Source organism: Phaseolus vulgaris, chromosome 8 (assembly GCF_000499845.2).
Source record: "Phaseolus vulgaris cultivar G19833 chromosome 8, P. vulgaris v2.0, whole genome shotgun sequence".
Lineage (NCBI taxonomy): Eukaryota > Viridiplantae > Streptophyta > Magnoliopsida > Fabales > Fabaceae > Phaseolus > Phaseolus vulgaris.
The window spans coordinates 53,094,740-53,116,612 of NC_023752.2; the positions used below are offsets into that span (position 1 = coordinate 53,094,740).

Consider the following 21,873-nt stretch of genomic DNA (forward strand, 5'->3'; position numbering starts at 1 on the left):
TATAAAAAAATTAATATTTTCATAAATGACTTCAATTTTATAGATTCAAATAAAAAATTTAAATATATAAAATCAAAGTTTGAAATAATTTTTCATTAATAACTTTATTTTGATGATTTAGTTTTTTAAAATATTCAAATAAAATTGATTTTTTAATAATTAATGAAATAATATATATATATCCAGGAATTAGGTATCATATTATCCATATTCATTCTATCAATAATTAAACTCAGTACTCCCATAAATTTATTAATTATTCACAAATATCTATTAAAAATAAATATTGAATATAAAAAATATTGAGAAGTATGAAATTTTTGGTCTTCCTTTCCATGAAAATTGAACTAAGATGGTGGTGAAACTGTTGAAGTAGTTCCTTTATTGAACAGTGATGATTGCAGTGGTAACCCTCATCATCACTTTAGTTCCCTCCATGAACGTTTCAATTCAATTTAAAAGCACTTTTATTTTTCGTTAGATGAGTAAACTGAAGAAGCAGAGAAAGGGAAGTGACACACTATATTCATTGCCATTGACACCATCACCAATCTTCAACCACCATTCTCTGGAACAACCAGTCAAAATCTATGCCTTCAGTTTCAAGAAGAAAAGCAAAACAAGCAAAAAAACTCAAAACTTGGAGCATTCTCAACCACCATTCTTCCCCTGCTCATCAAATCCAAGGCACTCACTCTTTACTCTCCATCTATCTACCATCCCCACCTACTTCTCTGTCTTCTCTTTCTTTATGTCCATCTCTTCTCTCTACATCCTTGTTGGGTATCCTATGTTTTTTGTAGTTACTTTCCTTAATTCTCTTCTTTTTTTTCATTCAATGACAATTAACACAATACTGGTTTAGGCCACTTTGGTCTTATATCCCTGAAGCAAGATAAAGGTTTTATGGCACCCATTTGCTAAGCTATTATATCTTTTATAGCAGTTGAGGAGGATAATTATAAAGGGTCATTCTTTTTATCTGCAGGGGAAGCTGTTTCAGCAAACAACAGCAAGAAAATGGAAGGATTTCTCAACGGAACAATACGAGACAGCCAGAAAGTAGGAACACAATCTTTGAGTGAAGATAAGGAGGTGGCTGTTGAAGTTGATGATTCCCAAGATGGTGATATTGTCATCACTCATGAAGAGGAGGCACCACAAAGTGAGGAGAAAAAGGTGTTGGTTGAGTCAGGCAAACTTGAAGAGACAGAAGAAGATGTTTCTGAATCAGTTGCTGAGACTTTTGAGCCTGATACTGTGAAAGATGCTCAAGTGGAGAATACAGTGGAATCAGATGCTGTTATGATAGAATTTAATGAAGATTTTGAATCCGATCCAGATGGGGTTAAAGGAACAGATTTGTATCCTTCAGTTTCAGGAAATGAAGGATTGAGGGAGACTGAAGTGGTTGAAACAGCAATTGTTAAGGACATGACGGTTGCAGAAGAGGAGAAGAATGTTGTGCCTGATGCTGTATCAAAAACGTTACTTGGGGAGGTTGAGGAAGCAAATGATGTTTGTGGTGATTATTCTTTGACTCTAACTGATGCGGAGACAAGTGTTCCAAAACCATGTGAGAGTGACAAGGTTGCTCCAACCATAATTGAAAAATCATTGGATTTGAAGCTAACTTTGGATGAGAGTGTACAGGAATCATCAGGTGGTCTAGAAGAGTCATCCTATGAAAGTGCCAAGGAGTCTTTTCAACCATCACTTAGTGTTGTTCCTGATGCTGAAAGCAATGAAAATCAAGTAGGTGATTAACATTTTATGATAGTTTCATATGGACATTTCAGTTTGTGCTAAGCAAGTGTGCTTCCTGTAATGCAGTTGTCTTTGTTATTTGTTTTTTTGTATTTGCTTATGTACATGGTCATCATATTCTTTTTTCTGTGACAGACCACTGTCCCTGTGGCTCAAAGGGAAATCACTTCTTGGAAAAGTTGCTGCGGACTCATTGAGATTATGAGGGGTGGTGGTAGATAATTCAAGGTGAGTAAACCAACCAAGGATTTCTTTTACATTGGCCAATAATAAATGCTAAAGAACTGACTAATCAGATATTTGAAAGGACTAATATAGCTTAATTCAGCACATGAAACTCACTTATTTTCTTTGTACAACTTGTTTTCAACTTGCTGAATATAAGTATTCAATCAATTAAGTTGTATGCCTAAATGGTATGCAGCTCAATTCTGATAACATATTAATAGGGTCTGTGTGGAGTAGTATTAACTGTCACTGTGTCACTATAATACCATAAACCTAATGGAAATATTTCACCATATTATACATTTCCCCTTTTTTAGGACTCTGTGTTGCCCACTAAAGAGAACAGTCTAGTTGGCATCAGAATCTTTTCTTGCTTTTTGTCTTGTTAAGTTTGAAACTAGAGAAAATATAGTTTATGAAAATAGCAGTGCTTTAGAGCTGTTGTACTTTCTCAAACAAAATTACTGGATCCAAACCATTCTGATATATATTTTTAAATAATTTTATCATTGTGAAATGTTTGACAGGGCAGAGGATGTTAGAATGTGGGAGATTGAGCTAAGGTTTGGAGGCATTGCACATTCTTTGAGCATCAGATTAAGGGGCATCTTCTATTTCTACTCTGCTTTCCTGCTTCGTTTCTCAGTTGTTACTTCATTTCATTTCAAAATTCACAAACCAATCGTACATTTCAGTTGTGGCATTTTGTGAGCTTCCATTAACAACAATTTACTATCAAAGGTTATTTTATAGTCACCACCTTATAATAATATATTACAAGTAATTCCTACAATTTCTTTTATACTTTTATTCTAATGTTTCATCTCATAGAAACGAAAGAAATAAAGAGAATAAAAAAAATAAAGGTTATCTAATTGATGAGGATTAGTGAATAATTATTTTTGTTACATCGTTATTTTATTTAAATTTTTATTATTTGTTTATTTATTGATATTGATTTTATATTGAAAACTAGTTTCTCTTCATTTTTACTTTTTCTTTTACTTTGGGAGGTTTCGAACCGAGTAGTTTCACGCCCTTTTTTTTTCTGCGCCGACTTATTTTCATCCATGTAGTGACATATTCAACATTTTACGCTTTTGCGTTTTTATACATTAGACAAGAAATTTGTAACTTATTGACTAACACTTTTTTTAGATAAACAGCTAAAAGGGGTATATTTAGATAAATGAAAATAAGAGAAGAAAGTGAAGAAAATAGTTTATACTAGTTAGGTCAAGTGTAAGATAGACTTTAAAAGAATAAAATATAAAAAAAAAATTACAAAAATTATTACTTTTTACCTTATGATTTTTTATCAAGTAAAATTGAAAGCGAGTGATTTTCCACATTTAAATTTTGCCATGAAATAAAGAGTATAAAAGAATATTTTAATGTTGTTTCTCTATTTATCTTGCTGTATTTATTTTGAGCCATCTAAACACAAGTGGACTTCGTGATAAGATTATCCTGACCTGGTGCTGGGCTAAAAAATTAAAGGCTCATACTATATATGACCTACAAAGCTTTTGCTTACCACACACTCTCACCAATTCAAAACGAAAATCAAGGATAACCAAATTCATCATTCTACTTATCATGCAAATTACACTGCATATTTTCCTTTTTTTCATTCCTTTTGGAAAAAATGACTGTTTAAGTGCGAATTTAAACAGACTTTCTTCGCGCATTAACCACATAAGAACGTGTTAAGTTGATTCGGATATTGTGAGAAAATTTTGGGTTAAAACGACACAAAAGTCATTGTGCCTCACTGCAGAAACCAAGATAAATTCCAACGAATATGTTTCAGACACAGAATTTGGCCTCCAAAGAACTTCTTCAAAATCATGAATACAAATATTATGTTATTTTAACGAAGACCCCACATACATTAAATGAGTTAAGAGTAGCTTAATATCTATCCAGTTATGTCAACAACAATAGCTTAGTAATAATATCTATCTTACGTTAGCACCAATTCGACATTTATATTAAAACTAGCGAAATAAACTCTTGTGTCTTTAACTTCAAGCAAAAGGTTCAACAATACTACTATTCAACTTAATAGAAACCATTAAAAAGTTGATTGAAAGGGAGCAGCGCAAGCCAACGCTTTCATCATACGCCAAATAAGGCAACTACCACTGAGGAAAACTTTCAACTAAATCCGAAGACAATCACCACAAATGGGATATAAGCAATGAAAAAGGGAACAATACCAGAAAGTGAAAAACTCTCCCTTAGCACATTGCAGCAGCTTCTCCAAAGCCATCAAACCGAACCAAAATGACACCAAGCAAGAGAAAAAGGCAATTCAGCAACAGCACTAACAAATCAGTGTTATCATTTAATCCTAAAAGATCATATAATTCAAAGACATGTTATGAGAACCACTGGACAAGACAAATGGCAGAGAAATCAACCTCAAACTGTTAGTCAACAGAAACTGCCGAGTGCTGCCTTAAACTGACAGCACTGCTGAATGCCTATCCTCCAAACTAATAAGGTAAAGAAACATCTAATATCAATTTTGAAACCTATTTATTAAATCCAACACACAATGGTTCGATCCTCGTAATAGGTAACTAACAACCAAACAAGTATGCCAACTTCAACATACATGAAAATTTCACAGGCTTCAAAAATAAAAGCCAGAGAAAAAAGCCAAAAAAGGGGTTATTTTATGACAAACAAAATTGCAGCATAACTGATTAAAGACCTGATAAATCTAACCTCTAAAACCTCCTCTTCCAATTCACCTCGATTGGTCACTCTCTCACCACATGAAATCACCTCCGTCTCCCATAGCAGACATAGAATACAGCAGCCGCCGCAACAACAGCTCCTGTAGAGCCTGCTGCTGCCACCACTGGCCACTGTAACTTCAACACCTTCTCTTCACCATCTATGCCCTTTACACCTCGATCAATTTTCTTAATAGTCTCGCTCGCCTTCTCTTTCAGTGATAAGATCACCTTCTCTGCTTCCTTTGCTTCCTCACGCAATTGAACAATACTTGATTCCAAAACTGTTACTTTCTTCCCCGATTCTGTAAGTAACTCCTCTAACTTCAATTTCTGCTTAACCGACTCCTCCAACTCAGAATTTTTCTGAGCAACAATCTTCTCCAACTCAGATTTTTTCTCACCAGCAATTTTCTCCAACTCCTCAAACTTCTGCTTGAAAGCTTTGATCTCCTTCTCCTTTTCATCAATTTTATCTCTCATCTCCTCCTCGAACCTAATCCTCTTGTTCCTTTCCTCAATTTCCTTTGTTTCCAGAACTCCAATCTTCCTTTCCAGAGACTCAACCCTAGACTCCTTCTCTCCCAAAGCCTTTCTCAATTCAGCAGCATCCGCTCTCGCTTCCTCCGCTGCACTCATCTCCGATATCATATCATGTTGCAGCCTCGCCAGGTCCGTCTCCAGGTCGGCCGCCCTCGCCGCGATAACCTCCGCCGCCTTCGCCCCCTCGCGCGACTGAACCAACTCCCGTTGCATCTCCTCGATCTTCTGATTATTCACCGCGCGGTCCTTTCGCAAACCGTCGAGCTCCGCCGTCAGTTCCTCGATCTCCTCCTTCCTCGCGGCGTTCTCGTTCAACAATTCATCACGCTCGCGTTGCAACACCGCGATCTTCGTCGTCGATTCCTCACCGTACTGCTCATCTACGCCGCCGTTGGCAACACCGTCATCCGCCATGGTTGATTCTGCAGAACAAAGCAAAATCGCAGGCTGTTATTAATCAATGAACCCAGAAATTGAAATCGAAGTCGAAAATGAAACACGCTTTTTGTTGCCTTTAAAAAACAAAATAAAAAATCGAAGTAATTGATGAACGATCCGTAAATCGAATTATACAGGGAAGTAAACAAAAATTAAGAATATATAAATACATAAATATATTGTTGTAGCGTGTTAAGAACAGTACAGAGCGAGTGAAGGCGTGAAGAGAACAGCGATAAAATTTTCCAGAAAAAATGGAGAGGATTTTACGGGAAAGTGACAAGGGAAAGAAGAGGTTTGTGTTTATGGAAGGTGCTGTGACTAGGGTTTTGAGTGGTTATGTGAAAACTTTTAACTTTACCATTCTCTTTTTACCTTTTCTCATGGAAAAGAAAAGGCACAAAAGAAGAACACAGCAAGTGAGAGATCAGAATCATCAACCAACGGTTCAGATTTTAGGTTATACTCCCGTACTGGTGCGCCATCGCCAGCATGTCAAATTCCTTCGCTCTCTATAAACTTTTTTAATTGAAACTTTATTAAAAATAACGTAACGATGTGAATATCTTTTTTTTTCTATTAATTTTCATATTTTGAATAAATTCTAACTAAATTTTAAAATAACATTTTAGGAAAATTATTTTTCTATCATTTTTTCAAAATAGATAAAACTAAAAATAGCATACTCCCGAAAACCAAATAATCGTAATTAGTAGTCAGTTGAAAAAGAAAAGGAAGAAAACTATAATATGTTGCCACAATATATCATATTAAATTGCTCTAATAAACACAACTAATCTTACCGATTATACGGTCGAAATAAAAATTACCTAAAATAGTAATATTATTATATGTCAAATATAACATTATAAAAATTAATAAAAAAATATTTTTATTATTGAATGGTCCCTTGTAAATAATAAATTTCCAGAAACAAACACATAAATAAAAGATAATATAGAATGTAAAGCATTTATTGGCATAATTAGAAAAATGTTTCATGTAAGTTTACCAGGTAATTAAAGTGGTTCTTTTTTTTATTAGAATGGGGAGTTTAAATAGTGTTGTCGGGGTTGGCAATAGTAATCTTTCCACTCCTCTATTTCTGCAACTATTTAAACTCATATCTTCTTGCACCTCCATATCTTCTTCTGCCACATCCATACACAACATGAAAATACAATTTTATCTTTCATATGTCACCCCCACGTAGTTTCTGAATTATATAATCTGGAAACTCATTTGAAAAAAGACTTCTGGATTACATAATTCGAAAGTTAAATAAGACTTTCGGATTATGTAATCCAAAAATTAATCATGCATATGAAAAAAGAATTCCAGATTATGTAATCCGTAAGTTAATTACAAATTTAAAAAATGACTTCCAAATTACATAATCCAGAATATTATAGAGGAGCATTTTTGGAAATTCGAAAATATATGGAGGTGAGAGTAGAAGGTATGGAGGTGCAGAAAGAAACAGTCCATCCCCAGCCCAAGAGACCCAATTCTCACAATCAATTTTTTTAAAATAATATTATTTTTTAAGTATTAATTTTTTACCTGTTAATAAAAAACAAACGTAATTAAAGTAATGTTTGATTTTATTATATTATGTGCTATTTTTTTATTTTTACATAAAAAAACAGTCGCAAGCAAACTTCAACAAGGACTTGTTCATTCCATCAAAATAACTTGTCCATAACTTTATTTTTTGCTCTCTTTTTTATGTACAGAATAATGCCTATTTTTTTTAAAAAAAAATTGAAAGTTTTTATTATTTAATTTAGAAAAGGTATTACATTTGCAATTGCTATAGTTAAATAGTTAATATTTTTTTAAGATAAGTTATGCAAACAAAAACATTTTTAAGATAAGTAAAATTATAGAACCTTTTTAAAAAAATTTAGAGGAAATAGTTTAAGTACCATTTAAGCTGCCATTCAATCCCAAATTAAAAAAAGTTGACAAATTAGATGATTTTTATATAATTATCGAGGCATACTTACTTTTACGGAATACTTTTTTTACACTGAGAAAATATAAAATCAAACGTTAACTTTGGATAAAAAGTTTTTTTCAGTTTTTAAAATATTCAAATATATTTAATTTTGAATTATCTCATTGTTTCATGTTCTAATTTTTGTTTCAATCACAGTTTAAATGTAGTAAATTTTAATTGTTTATTATTTAAATGAACTATTTCAATTATCATTAATATATTAAAAAAATATAATATTGATAAAATAATTTATCAATCTTTAGTTATTTCTTTTTTTAAAAGTTCATATTTTTTTAAATTAACATCAGCCAAAATTATTTTTAATTGATGTCAATTATAACTATTTATGTTTATAACAATAATATTTTTATAATGTTGATGGTCGGAGATTGTCAATTATTTATCAATAAAAAAATAATCACAATGAATATTAATCCGAAAAAATATAATTCAATACGTAAAAATAAATAGTGACATTAATTAGAAAAGAATCCTTTTGATTAAAAATAATATATAAAAATAAAATTATACTAATAATTTAAATAAAGAATTATTCCTATCAACATCAATAAAAAAAATCTTAATCAACATAAATAGAAATATAATCATCCGAAAAAATATCTTGAAGTTTGTAAAGTCGACACCAGAAATTGAGGTAAAAAGAAAATACAAATTAATAAAACGTGAACTTGATGAGACTCTAAAAATTTAAATTCTTACTTTTTTATGAAAATTAAAATTATCTTATTTTAAATAATTTAACTACTCTAATAAATTCTTGAATTTTTTTTAATTTTCTTACCCAAAATAACATGTTATCATAACATTTTAAATTCCCTAAAAAGTGGTTACTCATTTAAAATTATATATATATATATATATAAACTGAGTGTAATAAATAAGTTTGCATATTTTTTTTAATTTTATAGTAAAAAACATAATTCAAATTAAATCCTTTAAAGAGTGTTTGGAAAAAGTTATTGTAACTTTTTTATATTTATTTTATGCCCTTTTAAGCTACAGAGAAAGCATACAAAATAAAACTCATGATTTTGTCAGATATGCTTTTCAGTTTATCTCGACAAATTTGCTAAGATAGTTCATAGAAAACGAATTTATTTTTTCTTCAAATTTAAATAGTTACTATAGTTAAGCTATTTTGAGTCCATAATCATGAAAATTTATTCCACTAGATGAAGTGGCACTGACACTTATATAAGAGCTACGGGAATGCTAACTCCCTAGAATTGTAGATAAACTTATGTAAATTTATTGGTTATATATATTATGCAGATGAGTAACTGTGAGTGAGTTCTGTTCCTACATGGTTAATTAGCATTTCTGCATGCTTTCTGTGCTGTGATGGATACACATTGTAGTTGTGCACGATGCCACATGCCCAAGTTTCTGCCTTAATGATAACATGATAAGCCTTTTCATGATTCTCCAAAAAAATTGCTGTGGCTGTGACTGTGATTGTGACTGCGACTGTTCCAGGAAGTTGGCAATTGGAGAATGCAGATGAGTTTTGGCAAAAGCTTGGTGGATGGAATTTGATTGCCAGAGTGTGGTGTTGTGTTGTGTTGGATCTCCAAAACAGTACTCAGATTGTAGTGAAAGTGCCTGTAACTGTAGTAGTAGCCACATTGCTCAGAGCACTCTTGGTTTTATCTCATTTATTGTGACCTGGATTTTTACTTGTTTTTTTCATTAACTTGTTTTTCTTTCACTTTCACTAAAGTTTCATCACATAAAGTAACAGTGGCATTCTTAAATTTAAGGAAACAATGATTTTGTTCAAATCTAGTTGCAAATGTACACCAAAACAAAATTACAGCTTGAAAACGTTTTCTTGTTTTTTCAGGTGCAGTGACTTGTAAGGTTGTACTAAACTTTAATTTTCAAAATTGAAACAAGGTTATTGATAGAAATTTGTTAAAAAAGCATTTGTTTGAGAAGAAAAGAGAAGTAAAAATAAGTTTTTGAATGGTTGTAAAGAAAGAATTAAGATAGTTAAGAGAGATCCATAATGGGTGCAGAATGATCCTGGGATGAGAAAGAAAGCATGTGAAATTTATAAGCATTGAATTGAAGTGGGGTGGTCTCTTTTTTGTGTATACCACATTGTAAGTGTAAGTTATTGTGGTAGTAATGGCTAACTGCCAAAAAAGTCAAACAACCCTATTCCAAAATCCCCAAAGCAAAGTTTTGACAACAAAATAAAAGAGAAAGTGACCAATGGCAACATGTGTATGTGCCATGTTACTTTAAAAACCTCTGATCTCATCCAGATTTTAAGACCAAATAGGGGTGGCCCACTGGACCAAGATGAACAAAAAAAAACCTGTCACACATAGCCCACGTACATCCAACACAGACACACCATAATGTCATACACTTGCACCCACTCTAGCTTCACTCCAGATCATCATCATCACCATCAACAACAACACACCTTAAGATTCCTACAACACTTCCCCAAAATCAATTCTCCAACACTAATCTGCGGCGTAAGATTATCAACTTTCAAGATATATAGATAATAAAGTCATCAAAAGAACACAGTGAGAAACTGAGAACTTGAAAATAAAAAAATAAAAAAATAAAAATCTAAGAACATGGGAGACATTTTCCTTGATCCCAACCTCCAAAAGTACAGCCAAGAACAGAAAAATTAAAAGGAAAAAAAAAATATCTAACTAATGGGTCTGTGGGAAAAACCAAAAGAACCTAACCTAAGCTGCTGCTGCTGCTGCTTCCATAATCCATCATGCACCAGCTTCATCGCCATGGATTATTGATTCATTCTTTCATTCATTCATTCATTCATTCATTTTGATGATGATATCAACCTCCAAACTTTGTCTTCTCCTTCTCCAACTTCTCAAAGAAACCAGTGAGAGCCCTCAAGGCTTTCACCTGGTACTGCAAGGCCAGAATATAGCCAGCAGTTTCATCAAAGAGTTTGTCCACCCCTAATGACTCCCCACCAGGCACAATCCTCTGCAATGCATGAATCTTCCTCTCTATCTCTTCTCTGTCATCACCGTCCCCGTCTTCATCTTCTTCTTTTTCTTTTTCTTTCTCTTCATCTTCGCCTTCCTTGGCAGGCTCTTTCACAGTGAGTTCCTTCCTACACCGCCTCCTGCTGTGGCGAAAAACATGCAAAGACTTGTGAGAGGAGACGGTGGAGTTGGCCTGGTCGTCTGAAGGTTTTCTGAGGAATGTGGGTATGATAGTGTGTTTTGGGGTGTTATCTTCTTGTTCCATGGATGATGACATGTAGAAGTAGTAGCAGTGGCAGTGACAGTAGTAGTAATGTGTTGTGTGTGTAAGAGGGTTGAAAGAGAGAGAGGAGAAGAGAAGAGAAGAGAAGAGAGATTAATGTGTGAGGGAGTTATATGAGAGGTGAGGTGAGGTTGTCTTCTGGTGGCTGCAAACAAGGGAGGTGGGAGGGAGGAAGATGTTAAATTATTGTTGAGCTCTAGAAATGTCAATGCCAACGAAGCTGGCCCCACTGGTTTTGGCCTCACAACACAAGAAGAAGAAGCCCCCAAGTTTTGGATTGGGGCAATGAGGTGGCCTTCACGCTCCACACCAACACCCTCTTCCACCTCATCACTTTTTTACCTCTCTTCCTCTTAATGCAATATATTTACCATCATCTTCTTCTTCTTCTTCCTCTTTTTAAGCTTATTTTCTACTTCTCTCCATCACAACTAGTTATAGGGCTTGGTTTTATAATCAATTCAAAAAATCATCTTTATTATATAAACCATCAAAGTAAAATTTCAGTTCTAGCTAAAACAACTAGACAAAGAAAAGTTTTGTCTCCATACTAAAAAGACTTTTTGATTAGTTTATTATACAAAACCTTTTATACTGAAATTAAAAGCATTATGTAACATTTTCATTGCTTATTGTTTTCTTCCAAGGAGGTTGAAGTAAAGAAACAAAAAAGTATGATGGTATTTCAATATTTATTAATGAAAATACAAAGAGGATGGATCTGAGAGGGTGTTAGAAGATAATGGGAAATGGCATATTAGCAGAAATGAGATATTTATGGTTGATTATAACATGTTAAACACATGCATGATGGTAATAGTGTATGAAATGTGCATTGGCATTGGGAAGTGAGGATTCTTAGCTAGTAAGATTGAAATGAGGTAAAGGTGAAAGTATAAAGTTTAGAAGTGTGACTGAAAATGCAACCCCGTTGAGGAGTGGAGATGTGAGAGCATAAAAAATGGTCCCACAGGACACAAAACAAAGGGAAGAAAGCACATGTGCTCACATGAATTTCTTGAACCTAACACCCACCCATGTGCCTCTCCACTCTCTTCTCTTCTCTTTCATATGCCATATGATCTGCATCACCACCCTTCGCATGACTGCCACGTGTTTTCTTTCCAGTGACCCCACCTTGAGCCCCACAAAACCCCCTTCTAACCCTTTTAGGCCAACTTAATCATGCAAAATGCTACAATCATATCAATCCCAACCCATATTAAACTAACAACTTGTCATTTGAAGGAAATCAAACACTCTGCTTAGCTAATTTAGGACAACTTGGTTCTCTGGATAAACAAGTTAATTCAACATCACTACAATATTTTATTAAATGATTGATTATGTCGCATCCATAACAATAAATGCCTGTAAAAAATCAGTAATCTGAAAGGAAAGCTATCAACTGTCTTCAATGACAGTTTCATTTTTTCATAAAAAAAAACTTACCCAGATGGTAAATTCCACAGTAAGAACACACGAATAAAACTTGAGTCAAAAAAATCATTCCTTCACGGTGAGTAAAGGATAAAGAAAACATAAAAAAAAAAAGTGAAGGGTGATGAAAGCTGGTGATGTTTGTGAGAAAAGTAATTCATAGAGTGATGAGAGAAAGATTATAGATTTTGATGCTAGTAGCTTTTTAATGTTTGCAGTTACATTTGATTATTGGAAGGCACATGGTGGTACTTACTGGTAGTAGTAGTAGTAGATTAAAAGATTAGTGGTGTTGAAATTATGATTAGGAGAGAGTGAAAAGAAAATAAAAGATGATTGATTGATGCATGTATGTATGAGAGTGTTTGTTAATCTGGTGGTGATTGGTGTTGCAGCTTTAGTGAGGGATCCGTAATTAGTGATGGATGGTGTGGCCCTGAGAGAGTGTGGTGGAGAATCAGAGAGGGGAGGTGGTGGTGTTTCCAAGAAGGAAACCAATCGGCGGATTGGGTCATTGGGATTGTATGAGAGATTTGGTTGTGTTGGGCATATGGGACTCCATGTGCTCAGACCCACTCGGATCCCTCTGTTCTTGTCACATTCACACACTACACTAGTCTTTTTATTTAATGCCACACAATTTTTTCAATCCTTCATTATTTTTCTTTATGCTTCCGGGAGGTAAGGTAATGGGGGTCCGTACCACCATTTCTTGTACGAAATTTCAATGAAATTGTTACAAAGGGCCTTCCCATGTATATCATTGATGAGAGAGCTATTGTAGTTCTATATCATACATCTAATCTAACTGCAAAAGATGTGTGGACATCCTACCTGAGTTTTGTTTCTGTTCACCATTTGCAACACCTTACTCTTCTTTTGGACATATTAACATCTTCAAAATCATTTTACTGTGCAAACAAACGAAACTCTCACATGGTAGGCCTCTAGGGCTACCTATCGACATCTTTCCATTATTCCCCCTACAACCTAATGAGCACACAGATAAAACATTATAATACCAAATATTAACTGCATTCAACTTATCACCAAAGCTTGTACATTATTTTTTTCCTGTTATTTTCAAATCAAAATCTCAATTTCATCTTAATAATTTCTATGATCCTTTATTGCACACATTTGGTACACAGTTTAGTGAATGTATCTTTGTTTTTTCTCTTCTTATTTATCTATGCTGTGAATGATAATGATAACCAAATCTTGAATTAAAGAAAATTCTGTGAATAGGAGTGAGTAGGCAGGCATGGCACAACAAAAGGTTCTAACAAGAAAAAGGGAAGTTTTGTCATCCATTTTAGGGTGTGTAGGTGAATGAAAGAAGATAGCAGTGGAGCAAAACTTATTGCAACAATATCAGCAATTGGGTTTAGAAAAAGAAAAATAAATGCTTGAAGGTGGTGAGGAATATTCATGGAGGGAGGGAGGAATGAGGATTTTCTCAACCTGTTTATAACTTAATGGTCAGCACATGAACTGACTCAGACTTTTATTGGTGAGCCCCGCCTTGTTTGTAGTTGCATATGCAGTAAATGCCAAACAATAAACAAGCGACCAAATCATTCAAATGCATTATCTCAACTCACCGTTCAAATTCAAATTTACCTCATTTTCTAGGACATTCTTGTCAATGCTTTTAATCTGAGACTTAAATGAATGATTAATGTAAATGAAGCAACAATGTTACATTTCTGAGGCAAGCAAGGAGAGGCTATTTTTCTTGTGTGTTTTTATCTTGAATTCTATTTTGTGGGCTACAATGCAACATTATTGTGACAGGAGTGATCCATCAGGTTTTGTGATAGGATAGTAACCAGTCACAAGTCTCTTTGCATCACACTTTCCACCGTTACCAATTTAACTATTCTGAAGTAAGAAGTAGGAAAAAAAGGAAGAGTTATAAGTGGATGTACATTCTGAAAGCTAGCCTCCGCATAAAGTTAATCTTATCCTGTGTAGGTAGCTAATAGATAGAGCTTCCAAAAGGTAGCTGCAGTAACTTCCTCCACATGGAAGTGCAATGTGGCTCCAGGAGGCTATAGGTGGGCACATGTTTGTTCATATTTTCAAAATCATATGAAATACAGTGATGTCGCCCTCAATCAAATGCTAAAACTATTTGTTCGAGGTGTTCGATTCCAATAAAGACCACCGCTTGCAAAACACACTTTTTTAACGATAATCCACCTATCCATAATTCAACTCAACTTTTATGTCAAATTTATTCGAAATGTGAAGAGTAATCTGAACCATATCATCCATAAAAAACCTATGTTACGGCTATTTCTCTTTCAATAAAATAATGAAATGTCTGTTTCTTTTTGTAACATAAACAAAAATAGAAGGAAATCATGCAAGCACCAAACCTACTTTCAAGGATGAATAGTTATTATGCGTAGGTAAGGAAAATTCAATACAATTCCAGACATTGATAATTTTTTAAATGGAATCCAGTTGTTTAAGAGCTTTGTGAGGAATATGTTTTTATAATGGCCAAAGGGGATTAAACCACTATAATTAAACAATGAATCTCCTTTATATCCCCGTATGCATAACACGCATAAAACAAGTAACATTTTTACAAGTACATGTACCAGTCTGATTTATTTATTCATTGCAATTTGCAAAACAGTCATTGCAGGAAATTTAAAAAGGAAAAATATCTAGGTAAAGGATTGTGTGGATTGAATTACAAGATAGGACTCAATTTCAGTTGTTCAGTTTATTAATAACTGAAACCAATGTTTACAAGGTTTGACAAGAGAAAGGTGGTTCTTTCTGGGGGAGCACTAACTCAGGTAAATCATCTTACACAAAGCACCACCACCACAGACTACTACTTCTCCACTATAAAGAAACTTCTCTTGTGCTCGACAAGGATTGCTGTACCTTGCCAAACTATTCACAAGCCAGCATTCTTCTAGAACAACCTTGTTATACCATACTGAACCGATCCAACCTTTCTATGAGCAGTAGTACTAATCCCACCATATTGATGAGTCTTTGATTGCAGCAACTTTGTGTCAATGCCTATTCGGTCATCCTGCTCTATCTTGTTCACTCCTGCTCGTGTCATGAAAAAAGGGTTGGAATCAATATTTATAGCTATTTCTGGTGCTATTTGGCCATTCACACAACATTGCTGTGCAAGTTTTGATTGTAAAGATACACACTTGTCAGCTTCTGTTGCTGTTGCTGACCTTTCTTGTTTCCCAGGGGTTAATCTTTGATAATGACTCGTCGGGGGAGTAGGTTGAGAAGGAAGAACAGAACCTCTCATAAATGTTCTGGGCTCATATGAACCCTTGACAACACTTGCATACTCGTAAGGAATAACCGGCCCAACAACTTTACCAGGTTTTGCTGAAAACAAGAATGTTTGCTAATCGATTACTGGCAATGCTCATAAACTTGACAAAGCATGATGATAATAATTGACAACAATGACATACCAAGTGAAAATTTTTGCAGACCCTGAATGGACCTTGGGGCAGGATTGTCTGTATCCCGGGAATTATTGTTGTATTCCTCAGTTGTTTGCCTGTTTTTGCTTGAAGTAATATTTGATTGCTCTTTTGTGGATACTATATTTGAATGTATAATTGTTGACCTGTCAATAATTCCAAACAGAAAATAAGAAAATCAAACAAGCAAAATTTTAGTGTGATGTAATCTAATTAAGCTCCCCATGAATGAAAAGCAGTTGTCACAGCAAAAGGAAGCAATCAAGAAAAATTAGCCCGGAGAAAGTGTGGATTATTTTGGTCGATTTTGTTCATGCCATGCTGAGACATTCAAAAGGCAGCTAAATAAGATGGTAGGGAAATAAAATAAGAAAAGGGCTACAGACAAACTAATCAACTCTAATATAAACTATGGATAAGATAATTACTAATAACAGGTTTGAAATAATTCAAGGGCATTTGCAACTCGAGCACGTTACTTTATCCACAATATAGTTAACAACATCTTCCACAATGTAGCTCAGAAAAATGTATAGTAATTTCCTATGATCTAAAACACACACCCAACTGACCGATTCAATTGAAAAAACAGTAAATCGTCTTGCGTCCAGTCCAAATATACCACTAAATCAGCCTTAAGATAAATCAGTCAATGAACAAGAAAATCGATAAAAAAAAAAAGAAGGCAAAAACCAGTTCCTAGTGAACCTATAAAAAATACTCAACACACACCTTTTTTACTTTTTCTTAGAAAAATAGAAAAAAATAAACTTAGAAATATTAATTATCATTTTGATGTAAAGTTGATATTGTTGTTAATAGACATTGTTGTGCTATGTTGAAATTTAGATACAAGTATTATGATATATTTGATTTGGACTTTTTTGTGTGCGTGTCAAATGTCAAGAATCTATAATATGGTGCTTCACTTTTAGTTTTTAGCATTATAAAATTAAGATACCTTGTTTCTTTAATATATGTTATGTATTATTAAATTATTATTTAATACCTTGACCAGACAAGTTTTAAATCGTGGTAGCATCTATGCACAAAAGCAACATTGACTACAAGGTATAAACACCACTTTGACATTATGTTATGTACTAACATGGAAGATTAAATTAGAACTGGTATCGCATCAAAATCAGTTGTCCGTATGTCAGTTCCTATTTGCCCATAACATAATTTCTATGCATCTGATATAGCCATTAGTGTATTTAACATTCATCATAGAATATTCAATCCTGTGTTAAATATAATATAATAAAAAAGAACCCTTTGCCAACAGGATTACCTGGGAAGTGATACATGCTTTCTTTCAGGTAGCATAACTGGACTACTTTTGCCACCAGTTTCCTCAAGATGAGCAAACTGCTTTTTGAATTGATCAACAGCACTGTGAAGAATAAGCACCAATTAAGGTAAGGAGAAGAATAATAGGGTAAACATAAAAAAAAAATATTAAGGAAAAAAAGGTAACCAGTTGAAGAATAAACCGAAAACAAAAAATAAAAACCTTGGGTAAAGAAAATTAGTTCTCTCTGTTCCATTTATGTAGTCTTTTAATAGTTGAGGATGGTACTCTAGAATCTCACGAAAAATTAACTCTCCAATTTCTTCCTTTGTGACCCTTCTCCTTTCAAATTCAAACTCCATTTTTGTAATAGGCTGGCATGATGGTTCCCTCTCAACTTTCGCAAGTCCCTTGAAGTAAGGATCAGCTAATGCCTGAAAATGTCAAATCCTTCAAAATTCTTTAGCAAGGAACTCACATATTATTGCACATCAATGTAACTGTTGTGTGATTGATTACACATTTCTATTGTCCAAATTCCAAAAGAAAAAGCATAAGCTCCAGAAACAGTTAATTATGTAACTAGAATGATTTTTCAACACACACACACACACAAAACACAAACCATAGAGAACAATATTACAAACCTCTTCAGCAGTAGGCCGGTCTTTCGGATCAAAGGCGAGCAACTTTTCAAGTAGTCGTAGCGCTAAAGGATCTGCGTTCGGAAATTTTTGTGCAAATGGTATAGGCTGCTTTTTCCTCATACTAGTCAGGTATCGCCGTGCCTTATCATTGCGTACCTACATCCAAAACAAAGATTCAAAATTGTCACCAAAAAAATTAACGATGTTGGTAAAATTAAGTTAAGCAAATACTGACAGTTTCCCTCTACAGAGAAAAAACAATTACCCGGGATATAGTATCCAGTGAGGGAGTACCAAGCAGATCTGTCATCAGATCCAACTGATGGACAACATTTTTTCCAGGAAAAAGAGGCTTTCCTATCAATACTTCAGCAAAGATGCAACCTATGCTCCAAATATCAATTGCTGGAGTATACTGCATTCAATACCTTAGCGTTAACCCACCAGCAGACACAAAACTAACAGAAACTAGAAACCAGGGGATTAATAATTAATAATAAATAACAGATTGGTCTTGGGTCTTACTTTTAGCTATTGAGGGGAAAGAACATAACAGAAAGCATGTATCATGGGTTGATATGCAATTTCTACACAAAACTATTGAGCATGAATTAGGGTATGGAGATTCAAGACTATGCAGAAATTGGTTCTCTTCATTTATACGACATCCAAAAGAATGTTGAAAAAGTCATACCCTGGAGTAAAAGGAACCACAGAGCTCTGGTGCTCTATACCACCTTGTAGCGACATAATCCTACAGAAATAAATATATTAAGTAAGCAAGAAAGCATCAACCATCCGATGTCTAGCAAAGCTGTAAAATTGGTATGAAACAAACAAGAAATGTTAGGATGGAATACCGTCCAAAATACAGTTGTTGGTGTGTCACTAAAAGCAACTCGAGCTAACCCAAAATCACATATTTTAAGTTTACAGTTTGCATTGGCTAATATATTCTTTGGCTTCAAGTCTCGATGATAGACATTTGCTGCAACGTGTTGACAAATATTAGATGAGCAATAATACTGAATTGAAGTCAGCAAACTTACGTTGATTAATAGACAAAGTAAAATATAAAAAAAAGGGGCAAATGAATCATTAAAACATTTTGGTCAAACCATAAAGGTATTATATAAGTTTAAGGAGATCCAGCCGCGAGGTAAAAAAAGAAGTCAACAACAACAGTTAGAGAAAAAAAAATTTGATATACATAATGCTGACATCTTTGTAAAGAGAAATGGAAAGCAATGGTGCAATTTCAATTACATTTCATTCAAGTGCTGAAAATAAGGCATAGCTATTAGCAGTACAATGTGCATTCAAATAAGATATTGATGAAGAAGTAACTATCAGATATTGAAGAATACCAGTGTGAATATACTTCAATGCTCGAAGTAACTGGTAAAGAAAAAATTGATAGTGCTCTTTTGTTAAGTCATCATTGGCTTTTATGACTTGATGCAGATCAGACTCCATTAGCTCAAAAACGACGTAAATATCTTTAAAGTCCCTCCTCGAAGGAGGCAACATAACATGCTTAATTTCAACAATATCAGGATGTCGAAGAAGTCTAAGCAACTTTATCTCACGAAGAATACGTGCAGTATCAGATACATGCTCGAAGATGTCATGTATCTTTTTAATTGCTACTTTCTCGCCAGTATGAGTGTCAATAGCTGAACAAACAACACCATAACTTCCTTTCCCAATGACCTCTTGAATTTTGTACCTGTTGGCATCGCCATAATCAGAGAAAAAATCCATCTCCATTGAACCCTGTCACAAAGATATAAAAGTAATCCACATAGGAAGATCAGGCATGCCCAAATTTGGTTATGTTAATAAATCAAGCTAACGCAACAATTGGGAAACAAGTTTTCAAATTAGATAAATTGAAATTACAATAAATAAATATTCTTTGCTAATTTATAAGGCAAATTAATTTGTATCTCAGAATCCATGATCCATCCATAAGCTCAATACACATTAAACATAAAAATTGCGTGTGCCATAGAATTTACATTATGGAACTAACTCGGTATTGAAGAATCATAGACACTGAGAATAGAAATATATTTTCAGTAATCTGATCCTGTCATCAGCATAGATTGGCCTAACACAAGCAAAATAACAAACAATAAACATAAAGAAACACATTGTCACCATTAACAGCCTCACTCCCCGTCCCCAGCTTACGCCAGGCAAAAGATGAAAATATAGCACTTGAAACCATAAAACACACCACAATTCTTAGACTATAACTTTTCTATTCTTCCAATTCACCGTCTCTTGTCATTCACCAACATTTATTTGGGAGAGTCAATCTTGTACAACGCACCTAAAGCGTGCAAAACACATCTCCGAAGACGTAGAAACAAAGAAAAGCAGAAGGGTGGATTGATTAGGATGGAAGATCAACCCCAGGAATGCAATCTAACCAGTTAAAAGAATAAGCATCCAAAATTCATCAACACATTGAAAAAAATAAGAGCTTGTCAACCAAACGTCATGTGGGGAAGAGAAATTATGTCACTGGTGGACTAAATATCAGTTGAGAGCTAACTAACATCATACCAAGCCCCCATGGAAAAAATTTAGCAGAGCCTCACTTCCACACTTAGACTTAAGTAATCTAAAATTCAGAGAAGTAAAGTAACCCACCAACACAGAGCAAGACAAAACTTTATTTTCATCATTCATTACTCTGCTTAGTCACAAAAAGGGCACCCTCATCATTCATTCATGGACAGATAAAAACTTGAAAAAAGTAATATTTTTAGTGAAGCAATTAATTAGAGTAAAGCTTAATGAGGAGAACAAACAAGAAACCCACCTTTTTTCTGTGATCTTGCTGCATTCTGAGACAACAGCCACCACAAATTAAGCCACCAATAGGAAACACATAGAAAGGTAAGCTTCAATTTTGACATAAAACAAAACCCAAGCACATTTGCCCCCCTACCCCAGCTCCTTCAACGTACACAGAATCCAAATACAACCCCACCTCCAATCCCAACACCAAACTGCCACATGAAACGACGTAGATCTAACTCAGAGAAAAAACTCACCCATCTCTCTCTCTCACCCCTAACTCAGATCCCAGAGGAGCTTCTTCAACCAAAAGCGCGTTTGAAGAAGCAAAAACGAGTGGCCCTGAAGAAGAGTACACCGACACAGGGAGAAAGAGTGAAAATTTTGAAAGGCTTTTGTTGTTGGAATGTGTTGTTTGTTGAGTTGTCTGAGAGGGTGGCTCTTCTCTCTCTCTCTACTTTGCATTTGCTTGTGAGATACGGATATGGTATGGGATCTTATACGGAAGTGGCGTATTTGGTATTTTGAGAGAGTGTGGAGGGTGTTTTCGTAAATTGAGGCTCCTAAAACCAGATTACGAAGTAATATGGCAGATACTGTTCTGGAATTACCTGTCTGTCTCCTCTCCAACTTACATGGCATGGGAAATGTGCCAAACACGTGTCATATTCTAAGATATTAATCTCACAATTTTTATTTTCCCAAAATATAACTTTTTTTTCTTTTTATTTTCATATTTTACACAATTTATAAAGCTCATTCATCTATTCGCTCTTTCAAAATATATATTTTTTCCGGTTAATGTCAACTAAATAAAACGTCTCCAAAATAATTTTGTTCTTTTACATTTAATGGTAATATGTATAAAATCTATATGAAATAAGAGACAGGTAATAAAACATAAAAATATTTTTAGAGACTTTACTTTTATTTATTAAATTTCTAAAACTAAATTAAAATTTGCATACATTTTTAAGATTCAAAATTCCCATTTTACTGATTTATTAATGTAAAATTACGCGGAACAAGTATAACCATTCTTAATCAATATTAAAAATGACATGACGGTGAAAGTAATATAATAGAAAAAATTAATAATAAATAAATATTTTGATATTCTTCCCCTGGAATTAGAGAAAGTATCTCATTGATTCAGTCATATTAATTTAATATTATATTGATCATT

General features: G+C 33.9%; 4 protein-coding genes across 7 annotated transcripts; 1 reads left to right on the top strand and 3 right to left on the bottom strand.

Annotated features, from left to right (window-relative positions):
- The first annotated feature begins 463 nt into the window (after nt 1–463).
- On the top strand, nt 464–2,788 carry LOC137826722 (uncharacterized). 2 transcript variants are annotated; one of them, XM_068632813.1, is made up of 4 exons: nt 464–687; nt 989–1,755; nt 1,903–1,995; nt 2,523–2,788. In XM_068632813.1, exons 1-3 carry the CDS (start codon nt 591–593, stop codon nt 1,987–1,989), a joined length of 951 nt encoding a protein of 316 aa, XP_068488914.1. In that variant the 5' UTR covers nt 464–590; the 3' UTR covers nt 1,990–1,995; nt 2,523–2,788. The 2 variants fall into 2 exon arrangements, with proteins under 2 accessions (XP_068488914.1, XP_068488915.1); XM_068632814.1 differs by lacking the exon at nt 464–687 and adding an exon at nt 708–901.
- Nucleotides 2,789–4,517: 1,729 nt separating this feature from the next.
- On the bottom strand, nt 4,518–6,212 carry LOC137823791 (peroxisomal and mitochondrial division factor 2-like). 2 transcript variants are annotated; one of them, XM_068629062.1, is made up of 2 exons: nt 5,929–6,212; nt 4,518–5,707 (listed from the first exon to the last, which is right to left on the bottom strand). In XM_068629062.1, the coding sequence occupies exon 2, from the start codon at nt 5,697–5,699 to the stop codon at nt 4,788–4,790; it is 912 nt and encodes a 303-aa protein (XP_068485163.1). In that variant the 5' UTR covers nt 5,700–5,707; nt 5,929–6,212; the 3' UTR covers nt 4,518–4,787. The 2 variants fall into 2 exon arrangements, with proteins under 2 accessions (XP_068485163.1, XP_068485165.1); XM_068629064.1 differs by having other exon boundaries at nt 5,894–6,087.
- Nucleotides 6,213–10,229: 4,017 nt separating this feature from the next.
- LOC137826302 (transcription factor PAR1-like) lies at nt 10,230–11,235 on the bottom strand. Its single transcript, XM_068632221.1, has one exon. The coding sequence runs from the start codon at nt 11,005–11,007 to the stop codon at nt 10,573–10,575; it is 435 nt and encodes a 144-aa protein (XP_068488322.1). The 5' UTR covers nt 11,008–11,235; the 3' UTR covers nt 10,230–10,572.
- A 3,811-nt stretch (nt 11,236–15,046) lies between these two features.
- LOC137823825 (mitogen-activated protein kinase 10-like) lies at nt 15,047–21,178 on the bottom strand. Of its 2 annotated transcripts, XM_068629110.1 has the most exons (11): nt 20,710–21,158; nt 19,244–19,652; nt 18,737–18,864; nt 18,571–18,630; nt 18,142–18,291; nt 17,877–18,032; nt 17,452–17,663; nt 17,230–17,331; nt 15,924–16,081; nt 15,672–15,834; nt 15,047–15,534 (listed from the first exon to the last, which is right to left on the bottom strand). In XM_068629110.1, exons 1-11 carry the CDS (start codon nt 20,731–20,733, stop codon nt 15,510–15,512), a joined length of 1,587 nt encoding a protein of 528 aa, XP_068485211.1. In that variant the 5' UTR covers nt 20,734–21,158; the 3' UTR covers nt 15,047–15,509. The 2 variants fall into 2 exon arrangements, with proteins under 2 accessions (XP_068485211.1, XP_068485210.1); XM_068629109.1 differs by having other exon boundaries at nt 15,047–15,834; nt 20,710–21,178.
- Between the last annotated feature and the right edge of the window lie 695 nt (nt 21,179–21,873).